At 45.5% G+C, this 21117-nt stretch overlaps 1 protein-coding gene across 4 annotated transcripts in view; it reads right to left on the reverse strand.

The window, feature by feature from the left end:
• Positions 1-6835: 6835 nt before the first annotated feature.
• IKZF3 (IKAROS family zinc finger 3) overlaps positions 6836-21117 on the reverse strand; it is a 100402-nt gene continuing 86120 nt past the window's right edge. For all 4 annotated transcript variants that reach the window (XM_023732818.1, XM_004378041.2, XM_023732819.1 and 1 more), the window contains one exon: positions 6836-11865. In XM_023732818.1, coding sequence (XP_023588586.1) covers positions 11162-11865 — 704 coding nt within the window. In that variant the 3' untranslated portion in view covers positions 6836-11161. The remainder of the gene's footprint in view (positions 11866-21117) is intronic.

The raw sequence follows: 21117 nt of genomic DNA on the forward strand, positions 1-21117 counted from the left end.
TGTGTGTATATATATATATACATAGCATTTCAGAAATTAAAAAAAAAAAGACATGGAAAAAATGGAAATTCCCCATAATCTCCTCACCCTGAGGAGGGTCCAGGCACTGAAAGGGTGATGCCAAGGAGGGTCCAGGCACCTGAGGGGTGGAGGCTCCCTAAGGCCCCTGACTATAGTGCAGGTGTGGGGACCTTGCCCCTACACAGCCTGCTATGTGTCACAGACACCAACTTTCAGGTCTAGCATGGCTGGTATGGGCACCTTGCAGTCCTTGCACCACGGGCCTTCAGGGTAGGGGCTCTTTGGAAGGTGTGGCTGCAGGGTTGGCTTCCCTGCCTGCTCAAGGGTAAAAGGTACAGAGGGCTGGTGCCAACTTTCTGGACCCTGGGAATGGGGGTGAGGCATGATTCTAGAGGAGCCCACCAAAGTTCCAGCCAGTTCTTGATCTCCCTGCTCCCCACGCATCCTGTTCAATGACATCCAAGTTCAAGGGTGGAGGGCCTCCTGATGCAGGTCCAAGGGGTCAACACTGGGTCAGTGAGCCTGCCTGGTTCCTCCCTTAGTGCCCCAGTGCCAGGCCCCCTGGGAGGGAGGGAGGGAGAGAGGGAGGGAGGGAGGGAGGCAGGCAGGTGAGCCCAAGGCCACTGAACAATCCTACTCCATAAGCAGTTTTCTAGCTCTTTCTCAGAGTCCAAGGGTTCCAGCAGGGACCCGGGGGCAGGTGGAGTTGGGGTGGGGGGAAACAATGACTTTATACTCGGGGTCTCAGTCTTCTGGTACATTTGGAAAAAAGATTTCCACTACTGAAAACACTGGTTTGGCCTGAAAGACAGACAAGGGACCCAGAGAGGGAGGGGTTGATCCAGCTTGCACAGTGGTCAGGGGTCTGTGGCACAGCCTACTTTCTTGGCCTGTGCTGCTGGCAGAACCTCAGCTTCCGGGCTTGGGGGGCGTGAGGCGGGGCGGGGGGTGGTGCTGCGAGGAGAAAGGGGACACAGCAGCTTAGAACTGAGGACCCTGAGCTTCCAGCTACGGTGGGGGTTGGGAGAGGAGATAAGAAGGAATTGAATCTTGGGGGAGTTGAATGTCACAGACTGGAGTTCAGAGCCACAGGGGTGTGGGGGATTCTGGGGGCTGAGGCTGGTCCCCAGGGGCTCCCAGGATCTCTATAGGAGGGCCTGTTGAGAAGTGGGGGTATTTACTATCTGGGCTGCTGAGGAGGATTGTGCTCCACCAGGTTTATCTTGGGGTGGTTTGGGGGGACTGACTGATGGAGATTGGGAGGCAGAAGTCACCCCTTAAAGCCACCAGCGTGGATCCTCCTAGCGTCTTGATGGTGGAGCTGGACCTGGGTCCTTGAAGCTGGAAGGGATGCTATATGTAGGACTGAATGGGCCAACTGCAACCGAACGGACCCAGTGACTGACGGACATGTTCACCAGCATCTACCTGCCCAATCCCCGCCTCCCGATTCAGATCCTCCAGGACATGGCAGAGGTGGGCATTCCTACGGGGCAGTGCCCCAATTTACACGGCCTCCGGGACTCCTTTATACCCAGATTTGCCCACCCCTGCCAGCTCTCTTACACCCATCAGCCTCGGATACAGGTTCCCTACCTTCAGATTCCCCCCTCACCAAGCTGAGCCACGCTAGCTCACATGTCTAGGCGGTAAGCTCCGAGGGGGGCTAGGTGAGTAGGGTATGACCCAAGACTTGCCAGGCGAGGCTGGAGTAGGAGTGAGACTGCACCCGGGGACCCACCCCCGCATCGCTCTGCCTCCAAAGCACGTACGGAAGGTGATACGCACCCGCCGTCAGCCCTTTCACCACCCAAAAAACCGGCCTAGACGTAGGAGGAGCTGGCGGGAGCCAAGGTCCACAGAGCCACCTCCGGTTGGTCGCGGCACGCTCCTGGCGCCTCTGCGGCGGGAAGGCCCGCCCGCCTAGCCAGGGGGCGCGCGTCCTGGCGTGGCGCCCCTCGAACCCTGTCCCGCGGAGGCCGTGCGTTCTGTCCCAAGGCCCAATGAGTCCACGTGCTCCGCCGCCGGGCGAGTTCTTCCCTGTGTGTCGGTGGGATGCACGGGGGCCTCCAGAGACTAGGCAGGAGGGTGGCGGGAGGTCCGAGCACCGCATTCAAGCCGCGTGGGGCCTCGAGGTGCGAGGGCCAGGCAGGCCTTGCGGGAGGCGGACAGCGGCCTCTGCTTCTCGCGTCCCGGCCTCCCAGCGGCGCCGAGCCGCTCAGTCGCGTGGCTGCAGTGACACCCAGCGGCCGCCGCAGGAAGTGCCGGCGCAGCTCGCTCAGCTCCAGGTACTGAGGCCGGCGCGTCTCGAGGTTCCCACTGGTGGTTAGGAGCGGGTACCCCCGAGGCGAGGAGGCCGCGCTGAGCAGACTGCCCTGCGGGGCACTTCCCCTTTCCCTCCCCCAGCTTCCTCTCCTGCTGTCGCCGGAGCGCTGGGGGATCCTGCCAGGCTGCAGTGCCCGGAAGGGCGGGGCGAGGCGGAGCGACGGCGCTGGGCTGTGACCCCGGCCGGTTTCACTTCTGGATCCTGCTGCGGGCGTGATGGGAGAGTACCTGGGGGGGTAGGGCCACGTGGGCATGCCGAGGTCCCGCGCCCGGGACCCCGAGTGAGCGATGGTCTTCACTCCTGAGGTGTCACACGACCCACACCTTTCTCCATTTTCCACCTCCCCTCCCCATCGGTTCCGCTCCGCTATCCCCCCGAGCCGCCGCTCCTCCTCAGCAGCCACCGCCTCCGCCGGGGCTGCCGACCCCCGGAGAGGCCCCGAGCGGCGTGGGCGGCAGGAGGAGCGAGCTGTGAAGCCGCAGGCAAGGGGTTAGGCTGCGGGCTGCTGAGACGCCGAGCTGTTTCTCAGAAGTGCAGCTGCCCCTCCCCTCACACCCCCCTCAACTCCCACCTCACACCGCACCCCTTCCCCCACCTACACTCCCGCCTAGCCTTTGCCTTCCTCTCCCTGGCACCCAAAGCCGGGAATCTGGTGTCTGGGTCTACGCAGAATTAAGACGAGAACCTGAGAGAGGACAGGGAGTTCAGACCCAGCCTCAGGGCCCATATTCAGAGCCTCTAACAATTCCACAGGTGAAGGGACAGGAATCTGTCACCTCCCTGCCCATCCCCCCTTTGTGGGCCAGGACTGGAATTCATCTGGCAGGATAGAATGGTTTAAAAAAATGGCCACTTGGGAAAATCGCCGGCCACCATCACCCAGGCTCAGCTCCTCTTCCCCATATTCCCGTTTCTGAGGTTAGAGGAAAGGTCTGGAGCCTGGCTGGAGCAATGGGGTTGGGACCAGGCTTACAGTCCCAGCTGGAGGGAACTTTAGAGATCCTTGACTCCAGGGAAAATTAAGGCCCAGAGAGGAAAGCAAAGTGCCCAGGGTCACCCAGAGCGGCAGGGCTGGGATTGGAATCGGAGTCTGCATCAGGCTGCCTCATGGTTATTCAGACTTAGGAGCTGAGCTGGATTCACTGGTTCTGTCCATCCATTTTGTCCAAACACACACCACACACCCTCCCCCCACCCCTTTCCCCAGTCTGGGAGGGGCAGCTAAAGTCTGTGTGAGAGGGAGGTGGAGGTGCTGAGAATGTAATTCCAGTGGGGGTGGGATGGGGATTAAGCTGGTGGAAGGACAAGCCTGGGGGAGGAGGCGACATCTGCCCCCCTAGTTCCCATCGCCACCCCCAGGGCTGTGGTTTATTTGACTAGGCAGCTCTTCTGGGCCAGGGGGCCAGAGGGTTGAGGGGGGGAGGTGAGGTGATGGGAAAGGACTGTTCTGGGGCTTCCTGCCCCCTCACTCCTAGGGAAGGGGGGCAGTTTACATCACCCACAGGCCTTCTAACCTCCATTCTTTCCACTGAAGTGTGCTTTCCTAGGGTCTGTGCATGTTATTCTGGGGGAAGGTCTGTTATTTAGGGGGAAGGGAGGCAGCTGCCTACTTCACAGGTCAAGACAGAGTTAAAACAAAACCGCAGTGAATTCAACACCCCGTGTCCTTCAGGGACTTTCCATGACACCTTCCTTCCCCCCTCTCCCCCAAGCCAGGGAGTACCTCCCCAGGGGGCCTTCTCACACCAGGTGCAGTGGCTTTTGGCTTTTATGCAAACAACTGTCTGAGCCGGGAATGCTCTGCAGCCAGAACTTGTGCCTGGGCCGTATGTGCTCCCACCCACTCAGGCCAGTGTTCTAGGCCTTCCCAGGGCTCTCACTTCCACTCTTCCTCAGACTCTGGATTCTGGGGGATGGGAGAAGAGGGAAGGGAGCTAGGTCCTTTTCCTCTTGCCTGCCCTCGGGTGGCAGTTGCCTGCAGGTGGTTTTGGCACCAAAGCCTGTGTGAAGGATCTGGTGTGTTGAGTGATGGGGGAAGGGAGGAGGAGGGTGCAGGTGTGGTGGCCTCCATTGCCAGGCCCACCACACTCTATAAAGCATCAAATTAATTCCCAAGAATTGGAAAAAGAAACTATCCTCAGGATGGAAGGAAGCCCATTCAGCCCTAACCCCAGCACAAGTCATCCACGGAGGGTCTCCCCACTGCTCATTGGCAAAGGGGACCAGTGTCTCCTTATCTCCCTCTTTTCTCCCTGAGCAGCTTCCGCTTTGGGAAGGAAGTGGGATGGGGAAGGCCACATGCCACTCTATCCAAGGCTGAAAACCAGCTACTGAAAGGCCATTTTTAAATGCATTTAATGCCAAAATACAAAGGCAGGCCCCTGTACCCTGCCTCTCTCCCTATCCTTTGTGTTGAAACTGAAAACTTGCTGGAGATCCTCTGAGCAGTCTGGGTGGCACTGAAGGGAAGGGGACAATGAGCCAGCAAAAGCTTCCACCAGCATGGCCCCACATTTGCTAACGCTGAAGTTCAGAAATACCCTTCTGCCTCTTCAACGGAAGAGGGGAAAGGGAAGGAAAGGTGCTTTGGATGTGGCTGAGAAGAAGGCCAGACCACCTCTTAAACTTTCTTCTGATATTTTCTAAGGGAGAACACAAGATATTAAGACAAGGAGAAAGCTGTCCAATTGGTGTGCCATGTTCATAGGAGTTTCCCCCAACATCCTAGGTTTGGGTCTCCAACTATCTAAAAATTGTATTTAAATGTTCTCTATCTTGAGTTTCCCAATGTGGATGAACAAGTCAAGACTCGTCTGTCTTTCAGGAAGAATCTGTGCTGGGAGGGAGGGACAGTGAAGCTGTGGTTTGGAGTAGAGACGCTGTGCTCAATGTGTTGATCCTGCTAAGTCCAGGCCCTTAATCTCCTCGGGTTCCTTTAGTGTACTGAGGATCAGTGGAACCAGAACCCCGTTCTAGGGGTTAGGGGCCAGCAGTAGAATACCAGTGGCAGGCTCAGCAAGGTGTCAGGCGAGATGCTTTATTTAGGTGACAATTCCATTTATCTTGATACTTGGACTTTATGAAATAGCCACAGGGGCTAAATTAAGACAATATTCCTAGGGGCAGAATGAAACCCTTCCATCCTCTGACAGCAGCAACTACAAATGACAGGCATGAACAATGACTAATTTTAAACACATCAGTATTTATTTTTCAGTGTAAAAATCAAACTTGATTTAAAAAAAAAACTTGAAAACTATCAGCAAGGTTGCTTTTGATGCGATGATGCATTTATTAGGGTTCTGGCAAGGGTGAGCATTGCTACATTTCACAAGCAGTCTTTCTTTAAACAATCTTTACAGAGGAATGGGGCACGTGACGTGCTCCATATCGTTGGACTTCAGGTAAAATTCCAGAGAGTCAAGAGAAAAGGTCACTACAGGCAGGGAGGGCATTTCTGAGAAACCCAGATGGGAGGGAGTGTGAGCACAGGCTGTGTCAAAACCCTCTGCAAAGGCTCCCTCCCTCACTCCTGGTGGGAAAGCCACCCTGAGCCACAAACCCCCTTCTGCTCTCACTGCCTCCCCCACCATTCTGCAGACAAGGGTCATCCACAGACCACACGTGTGGCGGCTTTGGCAACCAGAAATTAAAAATAAGCTTTGGTTTTTCCAGTAGCCAAAATGATCCCTCACCAAAGCTCACAGACAGAGAGCCTGAGCATGCAAAACCACAGTCTGGGTGAAGGGATGTCTGCTTTTTAAATGACCTGCTCATTCTTTGCAACCCACAGTAATTTGGTTTCTGCAAACCCACAGAAGCAGGCCCACAGAAAAGGGCCTTGTCTGCTAACCTGGAAAAGTCCTTGTGTAAATGAGTCACTGGAAATGGGATCAGTCATTTTTACAGCTGCCCCATTTTCCTAACATGTTAAAATGTTTGTCCTCAGTCTTTTCAAGAGAGGAAGAAGCAAAGCTGCACTTACATTTGGAATATGAAGTAGTCCCCACAGATGTGTGGTAAAGGATTGGAGAGAAGGTGGGTGGCACTGTGGGGCTGTTACTCCAGGCTTTCTGGAGTGGGGCCAGTGGAGAGATAGATAGTGAGGACCATTTGAGGAAACTTGCTTGGGGAACTAATGGTTGAAGTCTCATGGGAGGGTGAGGGAGCAAAGCTATTCTACTTCACTGGGTGCAATGCCATGAAGTGTCTGTAGCATGGGGTTAACTCACGCTAGTTCCAAGATTCACCAGATTCTCTACCCTTATGTATTAAAACAATGTGAAGGCAGTTGTGTGGTAGAGATCAGTTGCCTCCATTGGCAACTGACAATTATGGTCCTGGTATGGTCTTTGAATATTTTTCATGTCTTTAATCTAGACATAGTATATATAGTGGAAAATCTGCAACCATCCAATATAACCCACCCCTCAAAGTGACATTATCCCGTAGACAAAATTATATAAAACCTTACAACATCTTTGGGAGGTAGGTATTGTTATGGCCTTACATTTTTAATCATAACACTTACATTCCAATTTCAAGTAGCAACTCAATCAATAAATGTGTAAGACAGTCCACTATTGTAATAGAGGAAACTCCCATCCAACTGCTTCAAAGTGCAAAAAACCTGTTTATCGTACTGATGGCATGGCAGGGTACAAACTACATAAAGCTTGGTAAGTCAGAGGTACATCCTGTATTACTTTATGAGCTCACACAAGTTTACAGCCCACAGTCTCTTCTAGACTCTCCTGCGTCCACAGTCAGGAGTCAGGAGTCCCCAACCCTGGTTCACTGATCATTCTCAGAACTATTCAGTCCTTCAGTCTTAGAGAGCACAGTCCCTTTCCTACGATGGCCCAGATCTGGCCTTTGGGTTCAGGTCAACATTGTCCTCTTTACAGTCATTTAAATCCCAAATTGTTCTGGTTTTCTGAAGCCTGCCATAGAAATTCTCTGAACTATGCTTTCTGTCTGAGCACAAAAAATAGCTTCCAATTCTATAAAAGGTAGCACTGTATATCTAATTCTGCTTCTGATGCTATTTTCTAGGACAAAATTTTCACCACTCTTCTTTTCTTTCCTCATGAGCTCACAAGTCCTAATTCTGAGCTTTTGAGTCTTCAAGAGATGTCCAAGCTCTTTTACAAATCGGACTGGCCTGGAGTTTCCAAACTTCCCTTAGAGGTCACCATACCTTCTCTCAGTGGGATATACTTTAAAGTTAGAACTTTAAAGAAATGTTTCCATTATAGTCTTATCGTCTGCTTTGGGATGTATATCAGAAATACTGCTTTTTCCCTTAAAACAGTCTAGACCTCACATTCTTCAGGGGACAAAAAGAAAAAAAAAAAGTGGAGGAGAACATAAGAATAGTGATGTTATTTGTAAAACTTTATGCTCATTAAATTTGTTAACACAGTGTTACAACTGAGTAAAATGTTGTTTTTAGACATTTCTCTTTGCAAAAGAAATCTGAGGTCATTTTATATCTGGGCCACTCTGAGTATGGACCTAGCAAAATGTTGAGCACTGAATTTTAAAGGTGAGATATTTTGTCACTGAGACAGTCGAAGCTGAGTCAGTAACCACTCTGAATGGGTAACAAAACATCAGATTAGCTAGCTTATCTGTACCAAAGCAAAATCTAAAGACTGGTGGACTTACTAATATCTTTTGTTGTTTCTCTTTTTTTCTGGTGATGGTGGTGGAGGGCCATGGGGGAGACACTTCTATTTAGTTCTTTGCCAGTAGGAAGTACCTATGCGACGTTTCAAATAGTGACAGGAGAATATTTGGTGAGCTGGTTCTCTTCCTTTTCCACCCTTACCCAATTCTGTCACCTTGGCTGCAAGGGACATTCCAATGTGTTTGACTGCTCCTCAGATTGTGGCCTCCTGGGTGTGTGGTGGGAGGGCTGCCTAACAAGAGGGCTGGTGAGAAAGGAAGACGATCTACTGAGCTCGTGTTCAGAGGGACTGAGAAAGTCAATGTGCTGCCTGAAGCTGCTAGAGGACTTCACCACTCAGCAGGGTCAGATGCTAGCCCTGAACCCGCTCTGCTCTGTAGCCATCTTGTAGGATCCTCCTCCCACTCCCTACCCCCCACCACTCCCAGCAAGGGGAGTTGTTAATTAGTACAAAGAGTAAGTACAGAAGAAGTGTTTACCTGCGTGGTGGAAGCCAATGCATACCATCCTGGCTCAACTTTAAGCCTTGAGAATGTGGAGTTTCCACATAAAAATCTTCTTTGGAATGGGTGTGCCCCAATCTAAGTTTAGAATGCTACACTGAAAGTGTAGCCTTTGTGAGTGGTCGCCCCACTCAGAATACTGACCTCAGAAGAATAGAAACCATTCAGCAACACCATTAGTCACAGGAAAAAGGGAGTTATAGCTATAAAAAGTGTCGCCAGGTTGGTGGGATGGGCCTTAGCTTCACCATTTTGAGATGCATAGGTTGATTTCTTCAGCAAACGGTTTTCCACTGATGTGGGAGAAATAACTCTCTTTCCCAAGCTTTCATTCCTATTAATCCCTGCTTCCAAATTCTCTTTCTCTTGATTCTCAAAGAGTCAACAGGATGTGTGATATTTCAAAAATATAATAAGCAGCTCCTCTTTTACAATGCGTATAAACAATCTGGCATATCTTCAGGTCTAGTATTATGGAAAGACAGTGATACACTGAAGACTATGGACCAAAATACATCTAGTCCTTTAGCTGAAATCTCAAACATGTTGGGATTGTCGCCATGATATCTCATAAAACCTATTTCCCTGAGACTGATACCATGCTACAAAGAAGGATAAGCCATTTGTGCAGTCTAAGGTGGAATGTTTTAATTACTGGCAGCACACAAATGAGTTGAGTGTGGACCTAATGCATAAGCCCTTTAGAAATATCAAGGCAGATACATAAAGCACTAATCTGCCAGGAATTTGGGATTCTTGGCTCTGGTAGAAATGTTCACAAAGGTGACTTTAATTTGTAAATTGGTTCCATGAAGTTGTCCCTGGAAGAAGAACTTATTTTCCCTAACACAAGTTCTGACCCCTGGTGGCACAGTGGTCAAAATGCTTGGCTGCTAACCAAAAGGTTAGCAGTTTGAACCCACCAGACTTTCTATGGGAGAAAGATGTGGCTGTATGCTTCTGTAAAGATTTAGAGGCTTGGAAACCTTATGGGGCAGTTCTACTGTCCTGTAGGGTCGCTATGAGTTGGAATCGACTTGACGGCAGTGGGTTTTGGTTTGGAATACAAGTTCTTAAAAAGAAAAAAAAAAAGGTTTTGGCAAGCAGCTGCAGGTGCCAGTTTGTATGTACACTTTGGGGTAAGATCAAAATACCTTCCTGTTTTTTGTTCCTCCCCACCATTCTCTTCATATTCACAACTCAATGGTTAAAGGAAAAATTGAACACATTACCATTTTCACACTAAAGAAATGTGCAACATTTAGTCATACACATACTCTTCTGCTTAATACCTATAAATTAAAGGGTTTAAAAAATAACTTGTGGTTACTGCATAATTACATTAATTTAAAGCTGGAAGAGATCTTAGCAATTATCTAAATCCACCTCGTATTTTATGGTTGAGGAAACTTAGTTTTCAGAGTTAAGAGATTCACCCAAAGTCACACAGCTAATTAGTGGCAAATATGGAATTAACAGTTTTTGTGACACCCCCCCCCCAACTCCAGTGCTAATTTTACAATTATCCCAGCGTTTCTCCCTGACAGCATGTCCCTCATAATTATTAATGATAAAGATGACCGATACATCTGCAGACCCAAGATCAGACTTTCAGGAATCTTCTTAGAATACAGCAGCTTCATTTAAAATAGTGGGAAAATTGCCTGACCAAGGAGAACCTTCAGCGGAGGTACTCCCCTCCTTATCCCATTATCAAGCTCGGTTCTGATCTAACAACACTCATGGCATCTATCCCCAATTCCTCTCCTGTGGGGAGGGGAAGACTAAACCACACTTTTTGAATTCTTTGATATTTCTTATTAAAAAAAAAAAAAATCATTGGCAAGTTTGTTTTGGCTCTGTATGCCAATACTCCATGAAGGAGACCAGGTCCTTTTAGGTAGCTGGTTTTTTTCTCCAGTTGGAATGGCTAAATCATTTCCCCTCTTAGGCCCCTACTCTGCCAATCTTGATCAAAAGAAATGGATACTGTCACCCACAGTGGACAGCTTTCTAGAGTTTCAATGACAGTCTATATTTAAGACCACTGGCTCTTCTGGTATAAAATTTCTCCTACAGACATTTGGTTTAACCCAAAGCAGCTTTTAATTGGAGATGGGAGGGTAAACAGTGGAAACGTAAGTATTATCAGATGACTTATTTTTTTTACCTGTGCACTGACAGCGAATGGATCTGATGCTTGAAGAACAGGGTCTTCAGTCACCGGTAATAGCCATTTATCTTACGGCTGTTCTTTTCCTTAGACTATAATTTGGGACTGGGGAACTGTTCTGACTGGCAACAAACTTCAGCGGATGCCCGGCCTTTCTATTGCTGCAAGAGGTAATGACCAAATACTTCATTGGCTTTTAAATATCATAAAATTCAAGTCTGATGGGAAAAGAAAGGTTTCACAAAAGTAATAACACGATAGACTTGCAAACAATTTCTGAATGAAGACAGCATTTCTCTGGCTGCCCTTGTGAACATGACCCTTTGGATCCTAAAAATGGTATGGAAAGGAGTTTGGAACTGAGTTAGTTCTGAGAGTGATTTGTTATGTAGCAGGTATCAGTTCTTAAAAACAATGTTGAGTAGGAGCATTCTCTAGGATGATGTTCACTTCAGCATGGCTCTGTGTTCTCCTCTGGCTATGTGAGATGAGAACTCATACCGATCATGGCTTCGATACCCACACATGTTACACTCAAAAGGGTCGCGGAAGCCGTGGCAACCCATGTGAATAGTGAACATCACATAATCCAGGAAGAGGACGCGACAGTGGTCACACCGATACACATCCATCACCTCCCCTTCTTTGTTGATCACTTTGATGGAGTCTCTTGGGCAGATGGGTGGGGGCTTGAGGAGTTCATAAGAGCGGGGAACCTCTTTCAAGAGTGGCATCCCATTGCGGGCCCGAGGAAGGACCATGTGATTTTGCTGGTAAATGTGATTTTGGCGTTCTTCATGGTTGCTGTCAGTGTCTGTGGAGTCGTGGCCACTGTTGTTGGGGGAGAGGCCTCTTTCAGAAGGCATGCTCTTCTCTGACAAGTGGATGTTCTTCTTCTCCAGGTCCTGGGGGGCACCGTTTGGCATCTCAGCATGGGTGAGGGCAATGGGATACATGCTGCTGATAACTGGAACCATCTCTGAGGTGGGAGCAGGCGGTGTCTGGACTAAGGGGCGCAGGGCTTCCGCACCAAGATAGCTGATAGCGTTATTGATGGCTTGGTCCATCATTCGGGTCTGTATTATCTCACTCTCCTTCTCATACATATAGTTGGAATTATAGTTGACGTCAAAGCAGTGGCGCTTCTCACCTAGAACAGGTGAAAGAAAGGGTTACAAAGGCAGAAACTTTAAAAATTACTTCCCAGAGTTCTCAAAAAATGAAGAAGAAAAAAGAAGTGAAGAAGGATATGTTGCCTTTTTAAGAACACTTATCCCAAGCAGTTCCATACGGTGCTGAAGTCTCAGGAGATGCTGAGCAACATATTTATATAGTCAAAATAAATGAAGCCAACAGGCATTAGGTTGGGACCACAAGGTACAGTGTGTCCACTGCACATATCAGAGGGGAAACCTAGAGAAAGGAGGAGAAAAAGAAGCAAAGGCATAGTAAGGTGGGGTTTAAAGGGGCAAGGGAGCCCCCCCTGTGTACAGGGGCATGAGTGCCTCACACATTGTTCATGAACTCTTAAAACACAGTCAACTTCCAACCTCTTATTTTCCGTTTGCTATTTTCTGCTTGCCGTACTAGACAGTCAGGGGGACGGAAGTGCTACAAAAGTGGGGATTCTCAGTGCCTGGTCTCGGCAGATTTTTAAATAGCTAGAGGTAGAGAAAATAACCCCAAAACTCCAACTTACCACTCTCAAAACACACCAGTCATCAGACTGACAGAGATTTCAGTAAAAGAGCTTCAAATGCAGAAAGTTTTAGAAAAGCTCCCTCGATGAGAGATCATGATCTTTGTCCCTTTCATAAAATGTATTACTCTTCTTTTGCTTAAAAAATGTGTCCTCACTATGTATGTGATCATACAGATATGAGATCGGTCATTAGGACTACCTTACACTTAACTGACAAAATTTATTTGTGGTCACCTTCTCCTACTTCTTATGTCAAACTGCTGAGAAATTCTGAAAATAGAGTTTAGCTACCTTCTGGGTATGTGGGTGTTGTGTGTTAGAAAACAGAGGCTCTCTGGCCACAGGAAAGGCAGGAACGTGGTCTGCAGCGATGGCAGATGAGCTCAGTGGTGAGTGGCTGGTGGAGGGAAGAGAAAGCACCAAGGATGTATCAAGTGCTGGAAGTGAGGCTAAGGTTATTGCTAATGCTTTTTTATTCTGCTGACCTTGGATTCTAGAGATATTTGCTGAACTATATCCTTCTCGTCTATACCTTTCCTAGGCATGCTGTGGTTCCAAAATTTGTCACTGCCATATAGTAAAGTGCTCATTAATGAAAACAAACAAACATACAAGAAAACAACAGGACCGGAATAACCAGTTCCTGTTTTTGGCGTGTCTTCAACCTAGTGGGAGAGAAATAAGACCTGCATATATAGAACAGGAGAAAAATTATATATTAGAAGTTGTAAACAGGCTGCTTTGCTATATGAAGGCCTTTGACTTTATTCTAGATTTCACATTTGAGGGATTTAAGCAGAGAGTAACTGTCTTTTGTAAAAAGAATTGTAAGCCAACATATACACAAAGGCAAGACAGTTTGGTACAAATTGTATATTTAAGCATAAAGAAACGCAAAAAAATTCAAGAGTAGCTGGGGAAGGGAAAGCATTCCGGGAAAATCTAGATGAACTGATGAACTGGTCTTGATGAATTGGTTAGGATTTAGATTTCCAGGTTTTAGATTTTAGACATCCTAATGAGAGAGGGAGGGGCAGTGGTGGTTCTGTGGTAGGACTCTCATCTTCCATGCAGGAGACCTGTGTTCAGGTCCTAGTCAACGCACCTCATGCGCAGACACCACCCATCTGTCAGTGGAGGCTTGCATTTTGCTATGATGCTGAGCAGGTTTCAGCAGAGCTTCCAGACTGAAAAGAAAGGTCTGGCTATCAACCCCTGAAAATCAGCCAACGAAAACCCTATGGATTACAACAGTCTGATCTGCAACCCATCATGGGGATGGTGCAGGACTGGGCAGCGTTTCATTTCGTTGTGCGTGGGGTTGCCAAGAGTCGAGGGCTGACTCAACAGCATCTAACAACAAGAAGATTTAGAGAGGAGCATGAATGAAAGCAGGGAGGTGGGAATACACAGGACATGAGCAGGGAAGAGTAAGAGAGTCTGGCTAAGGTTCTATCAAGAAGCATGAAATAAAGTATTCCTCAAACGTCACTTATCCATGTATTCCTTCACATTCTGACATATCCATACACCAGGGAATTCTGGTGGAGAGCATGAGCTCCAGAATCAGATAGGCTGGGTTTGATGCTAGCTCCATCAGTTACTAAATGCATGACCTTGGGCAAGTTACTTAATCTGTCCATGCCATCATGTCATCATATAAAATAGGGATAAAAATCGTATCTACCTTGTGGGGTCATTGGAAAGCACTTAGAATAGTGCCTGGCACACAGAAAGCACTTAGTAAATGTTAGGTTTTTTTGTTTGTTTAAATCAGCTCACTTTTTCTTTCTGGCTAAAATTAAAAAAAAAAAAATTAAGGAAACGTTATATCACCAATACAAACAGAAACCAGAATCATTTGCCATAAATAGAAGGTAATTATGAAAAACAAAGACAACGAAACAGAGTAATTTATTAAATTCTGATCAGATACCACCATGAGTAGAAAACTTTGAGACTAAGATCCCCATCTTCTTTGTTAAAAACAGAGATTAGCAAGTGTGAAATCACTGTTAGTAACAACTAGCATTAAACTGAAAAAGGACTAAAAAGAAAATAATTTTCTTAATCATGTGAGCCAAGTTTTTTTAATGTCCTGTATGCCTCCTGGCAGTTTGCATCCCACATTTTGGGAAACACTGAAAAAAGATAAATATGGTGCGGCCAAATGATGGACACTCTGAATGACCAACCATAGCGTTTGGATTTGAACAAATACGCCTTGAGCAAGAGAGGCTTGTGGTCAAATGTTATTTTCAGGATATTAATGTAATAGCAATGAGTAAAATGGAACAGAACTGACGGAAATTGGAGCCAGAGAGGCCAGCATCCCCTGCATCCCCACTACCTTAAGGCCATGGTGATCATTTCTAGATAATACCTGAGGAAGAGGAAAAACATGCAAAGAGAAACACCCTGCCTTGGCAACTCAATAAGAAGCAACAAAAAAGGAGACCTTTGCCAAAGTAATCAAAGGTTCTCATTTAACTTCCACATTGGAGACATCTTTCATCAAGACTGTCTGGAAGAATGAGACTGAGAACCCAAAAGTCAGCTAACATCACAAACACTCATTCCTCTGGGGGCAAAGAAATGATGAACTTTGGTTTCTTGGTCTTTTCAAGGTTACTGATAGTTTTCCAATGTGACCAGCTCTACTCAACTCTCCAAATACCTGGGAACCCTTTTTATCTTCTCACCAGATGGAGAGGGTCCAGAAAGTATCCGGAGCGGGGCAGGCACATCACAAACTGCTTTTTTCCTTTCTCCCAATAGCCTGCTTGACTTAACTAGGCCCACAGTTTCACAGTCTATACCACCTGCAGCATATGTCAGAAAACAGCTGAGTGCTGAAGTTGTCAGAGGCAAAACATTAAGAGGAAAATAAACCCCTGGATGAGTGGAAATAGGTGACTGAGTTCTGTGGTTAGCACAGAACACTGTTCATTGTTAAGAAGATGGGAGAGCCTTAGAGTTTCACGTGCACACAACCTGTAATCATCAGATCCCCTCATCTCTGAGTTACGGTAACTTGAGTGGTGCAGATGATTATCAGTCACCTGTAGACACGATGACTCAATGGGTATGAAACTCAGCAAGGGTAACTACAGTAATTGAAAAGCCAAGAGCTCACGTTTCTTTAGTAACACACTCATAAAAAAGGTTAGTCAAACCACAAGAGTGTAACTGCTTCCAAACCCGCACACAGCCTCTAGTCCAGCTTCTAGTCAAAATCGCACCACACCTTTGAATGATTCATGATACCAGCTGCAGGCTGAATTAGAGGTTTTCTGCCAATGAAAATACAAATGGCAACAGCAAGTCCTAAGTTTAAAAACCAAGGCTGCCTGGTTCACATTCCCTACCTATGATTCTTTTTAAAGGTGTCAATCTCTAGTATGTAGACTTTAGTAATTCTAAACTGAGCAATCCCCTGACCTGAATTGCTGCCATGTGGTGAGGGCATAGGGTTGTTGGCTTCTAACTGCCGAACTGGAAGTACAGAATCACAGACTAAGAGCTAAAAGGGACCTTAGCTGAGTTTGTGGATTCAGATCTCTGCCTTAAGAGTCAGGAGACAGGATCCACTACCCTGATCTGTTCCCTTCTGGTCATTATATTTCACAGTACCTACCACTGTGTCTTATGTGTGGTAACACTACTAATAATAGCTACTTTGTACTGAGCTCCTATTATATGTCCAGCGCTGTCCCAGCTACTTCATATATTATCTTGTTTTATCTTCACTCATTTATCTTCACATCAGTCCTAAAAGGTGTGAATTATCATCTCTTAGATGAAGATCCTAAGGCACACACAGGTTGATCAACTTTCCAAGGTCACCCAGTGGGTAAATGGAGAACCAGGATGCAATCCAAGGGCCCATATATCTCAGTAAATGTTTGAGTCTCAACTGCTGTTTCCCTGCTGCTGCCTTGCCCATGGCTGCACAGCCCCATCACTGCAGTGATTTCAGATTCTCAGCTGGGGCGGCTCCCATGAGTAGAGGAAAAAGAGGCTTAGTGGCAACAACTGTGCTTTGTTCCATATGGACCAGCACATGCATTCAAGAAATATTTATGATGCAGAGTTGTTGTGATGTCTATAAAGTGTTTACCAGAGTGCCTGGTATAAGCAGGCAGTCAGTAAGTAGTAGATCTATTATTATTATTAAAATTTGCATAGCATCATGTCAGATGTTTTGAGGAATACAAACATAAACTTGCAATTCAATAGGTGAGACGCAGCATTTACACAATTTCATTACAAATGAGTGTCCTTAAGTGCTACGTGGTGGAACAAAGTAGAGAGTAGCCAAGAGAAGGGAGAGAGAAAAATATGGACCACTTCTCAAATACGCCACACCTAACCTAGGACAAATGTTCGTCTCTTCTTTAAAGTCTCCTTGTAATCTAAGGGGTTGTAGTGGTGGTGGTGGTAGTGACAGTTATAGACATAACAAAAAGCAGACTATTAAACTTGACTTCAGAGGGAGAACAGAACAGAGAGAGAATTCAGGGTATGGGGATGTGGACAACATGTCCTTAAAAGACCTTTAAAGGAAGATGTGAAGGAGGATATTCCAGACAGAGCACAAAAAGACCAATTACACAGAGGTGGGATGAGTAGTTCATTGTGGCTGAAGCAAAGGATTAGATGGCTGAAACGATCAAATTAAAAAGTTAAGTTGGAGACAGATTGTGGGAGGCTTGGAAAGCCTGATTGAGTGGTCTGGATTTTATCCCAGTGGGGAGCTACTGAAAGGTTTTTGAAGAAGGGGTGGGGGGAATGATTAGAGCTATAGAAAAATAACACAATTCCAACATTACAGGCACCATGATGGGGTTTTCTTTAAGTTCCTTCAAGTCGCTTAAGTGCTTTTGCTGCTATATTCACACTATTTCTCACATGGATTATCACTTACTCTTATTGCAAGTCCACATCCAAAACAAACAAATAAGAAGTCAGGATAATAGGGTAAATGGAATATCTGATGATCATCATGGCTCTGATCTCATTCTAAATGAGACTAAAATCACTAACACGTCTTCCACTAGGAGGAAAACGGAGGGTAGCCACAGAACAAGAAGCAGGAAGGAGGAGAGAGAACAGAGAGAGCAGTGGGGGCAGCGGCGAGGGAAACTGAGCTGGAGATCACGTTTTGTTGCTGCAGAAGCCTTTGTCCTCTGTGAGACACTGTGAAGAGCCATTTGGATGTCATCTGTCCTGATGGAGTCACCAGGGGAAGACAGTTCTTTTCTCAAGGAAACATACCCTTGAGGGAGAACGACTGCCTTTCCTCGGGGCATTCTTCCACTAGCTTTCAATGAGCAGACTCTTCCCTGTCAAAGCCCCTGTGTGGCACCATAATATGCACTGCTCTGGAGGCCTCCTGGGGAAGGAAGGCCCTAGACTGCAGCACTTTATGGATCCATGTTCTGGTCTGCTCTGTCACATACCAGCTAAGTCTCTTCATCTCTCTGATCTGCCTTCCCTCTGTGGTAAAAGATCTTTACTTGGTGGTCTCAGCCCTTCAAGCTTTAAAATGCTATGACTGTAATGCTTAGTGGATTATGGACTTCAGGCCTTTGGGAAGGGGTGGGAGAAGATAATTTTTGCTCTTAGAAACAAGTATTAAAAGTGCTTCCTGTCGCTCTGTTAACCAAAGCAGACGATTTGTCATTAGTTACTTCACAGGGAGAACTGATGGTGTTTGCTGAAGTGTCAAAACCTCACTAACATGTTTACCACTGGTGAGTGAGATCTTTTTTCATGCTCTTTTCAACATGAAAACTTCCTTTAATAAAGTAATATATAAAATTAAAAAAAAAGGAGATGCTATAATAGCCACTTTGGTCTGAATAATACATCTGTTTTGGGGAAAATAATGAAAATCAGGAATAAGAAATATGCAGAAATAATCATTTTTCTCCTCCTTCTAGGAGAGAAATCTGGACTCCATCTTGAGTCAAGTATTTGAAGATGGCCTAGTTGGAAGTATAGTCAAATATGTTTATAGCAGGAGGACAAGATTCAGAGAAAGGAAAACCTCTAAAAGGGTTAAGATGCCAAAAGTCAAGTCTTCTTGTCTCTGAAAAGAACAGCTAAGAAGAAGTATTTTGATGATGTAAAGAAGCTGATTTGATGGATGGTATGTCCATTTATTTCCTATTTTACAGAAAGTGACAGAACATTTCTTAGAGAATTAGACAAAAAATGGTTTTATTTTGCTCCTACTTGGGCAATTTAATTTTACTCTTACTCTTCAACAGACGCATGCTCTCTGTTTCTAAATGCATTTAGACTTAATCCAATCCCCCTTCCTCAGTTCATCTCTAATGGAGAAAAATGCTACCTATTGGTAATACCTCTAGCCTGCCAGGAAAGTAACAAGCTGACCTGATGGTATAATCTCCCTTTACCCTCACAGTTCAAGAGGTCAGGGAAGCCAAGGATGGTCTGAGTGCTGTGCAACTGTCAGCAAAGGATTAAAGGGAGTGACTCATTCTTCCTTCACACTTTACCCATTGCCATTTCCCGGGCAGCTGAATCTGTTCAGAAACTGGTGTCTTGGAGAGGAAATATAGGAGAACAGAACAGGGAAAACATGAGCCCTAAATCTTTTATAACACTTCATCTCATACCCTGCACAGTGTCACAGATAACTGTCCCTTTTTTTCCCCTTGACATTACTGTTTTCTATCACAAAGGTCGATTCAGTTAAATGATTCTGCAGTTTCTTTTATTAAACATTTTTTTCCCCTAAAACAAAGATGCAGGATATAAGTTACTGCCAGAAGATTAGAACAGGGCCTATGAATATCACATATGTCACAAGAGCTCTATGACCATTTGCATGTAGTGATAGCCTAAGTAAACTATATGAATGTTAAGCAAATACAACTGTTTTATAGATCCTCAGATTTAACATCCTCCTCAAAAAAAAAAAAAAACCTTTAAGACACATAATATGGCTTATAATAAACCATATATAATAAAAAACCATATCTATACAACCGTGAGAAAAAAGTTACCTCAAGTTCCACATATGGACTTTAGAAACACAAAGTGATAGCCATAATTGCTGCCTTGGATTTCTTTTCTTATTCATCTCACAGACTTGCAGAATGTTAGCGCTGGAAGGGGCCTTCCAGATCACTTCATCACCTATCCAGTCTCCTCATTTCACAGATGAGTCAACAGAGCCCCAGAAAGGTTACGTGATTTGTCTAAGCACACACAGTAAAGAAATGACTGAGCTAGAATCGGAACCTGGGTCTTCTGACTTCTGATCCAGGGCTCTTCCAGTCCAGCGCTCTTTCTATTGTATGACACCACAATTTACCAAAAAAATTTTCCCCCGGTTATTCTGGGCCCCAATGCCCTGTGGTTGCTATCTCAGCTCAAATTATGAGCTAACTCTACTGGGTTTCCTGATTCTAGCACAGAGAGAACACGATGGTTTAGAAGATGAGAGAAATCAGTACCTACAAAATCAGCATCTCTCATGAGTCTGGAAATGGAGGAGCAAAAACTCTCTGGTAGAAATGGTAACAAACAAATGGAATGGATCCCCGAGGCCCTGCGGCAAGAGGCAAAGTGGCATGGGTTTGGTCATATGAAATGTTCTAAACCCATGAAAATACCAAAGTGACTTTTATTATACTAAATAGGGCTTTAACTCATCTACAGGTTCAAGGCAGCTGTAAGAACTAGGTACCTTATTTTCAGTTCTCTTAGACTAAAATGCATTGACTATAACTCTACTTTTTTTTTTCCCCTCACTCATCTCTCCCCATGTTCCTAATCTGCTTCAGCCATTTCTAGAGTCAAAACTTTCCCCAAATTAAAACATACTTGCAGCACAGAATAATGATCCAAGCTTTCTTTTGTACTCTAGTCACAACCTCATCACATAAGCAAAGCTCGAAAGATAGAACGGCAATGTTTTAAGACAGCTTCTTGGAATCACAGCTGGTCCACTGTGCCTAAACTCTTGTTACTACATGCCTCCCGACATGTCTCACTGAGGGGAGGAAAGACGAGAAGAAGGAGGGGATGTGTCTAAACTGAAATGCACCAAACTTAGTCTGACACAATTTATTCTTAAAGTGACTGAAAGTGTACAAAAACTTTTCAGCTCATCAAAATTAAAGAAAGCAGCAGAAATAAATACTACATTAGGTAATCCCAAAACATATGGGCTCTTTCAATATATCTCTGTGGTTCACAGAGAATGTCTGCATGTACAAAATTATCTAGATTAGAATAAAATTTAGCCAGATTTAAAAACCAAGCAAGCACTTAATATCTGTAAAAGTTACCGAAAAGAATAAACACAAAAGGACTGAAGTGAAAAACCAACAGCAGCAAGCAGCCTTGGAAAAAGAGACTGACAGGTTTCTAAAACATCCTTGCTGTGCAGGGAGTTCTATTTTTGTTTGGCAATGATTTTTGTTCAATATTACTGACCAACTTTCCATTTATAGCACAATTGATGCATTCAATTCAGCTGCCTACTTCAAATATACAAATCTATTTTAATTACCATGATCATATTTATGTAAACATCTGGAAAAGTTCAGAAAAATATCTCTGCCATTCAGCAGTCCTAACACTTTAATGAACATAATTATTTCTTAGCCATCTCATTCTGCTGTATCTTTTGACAATGTGAAAACCAGTGGCATAAAAAGG

Source organism: Trichechus manatus, unplaced genomic scaffold, assembly GCF_000243295.1.
Source record: "Trichechus manatus latirostris isolate Lorelei unplaced genomic scaffold, TriManLat1.0 scaffold00054, whole genome shotgun sequence".
Lineage (NCBI taxonomy): Eukaryota > Metazoa > Chordata > Mammalia > Sirenia > Trichechidae > Trichechus > Trichechus manatus.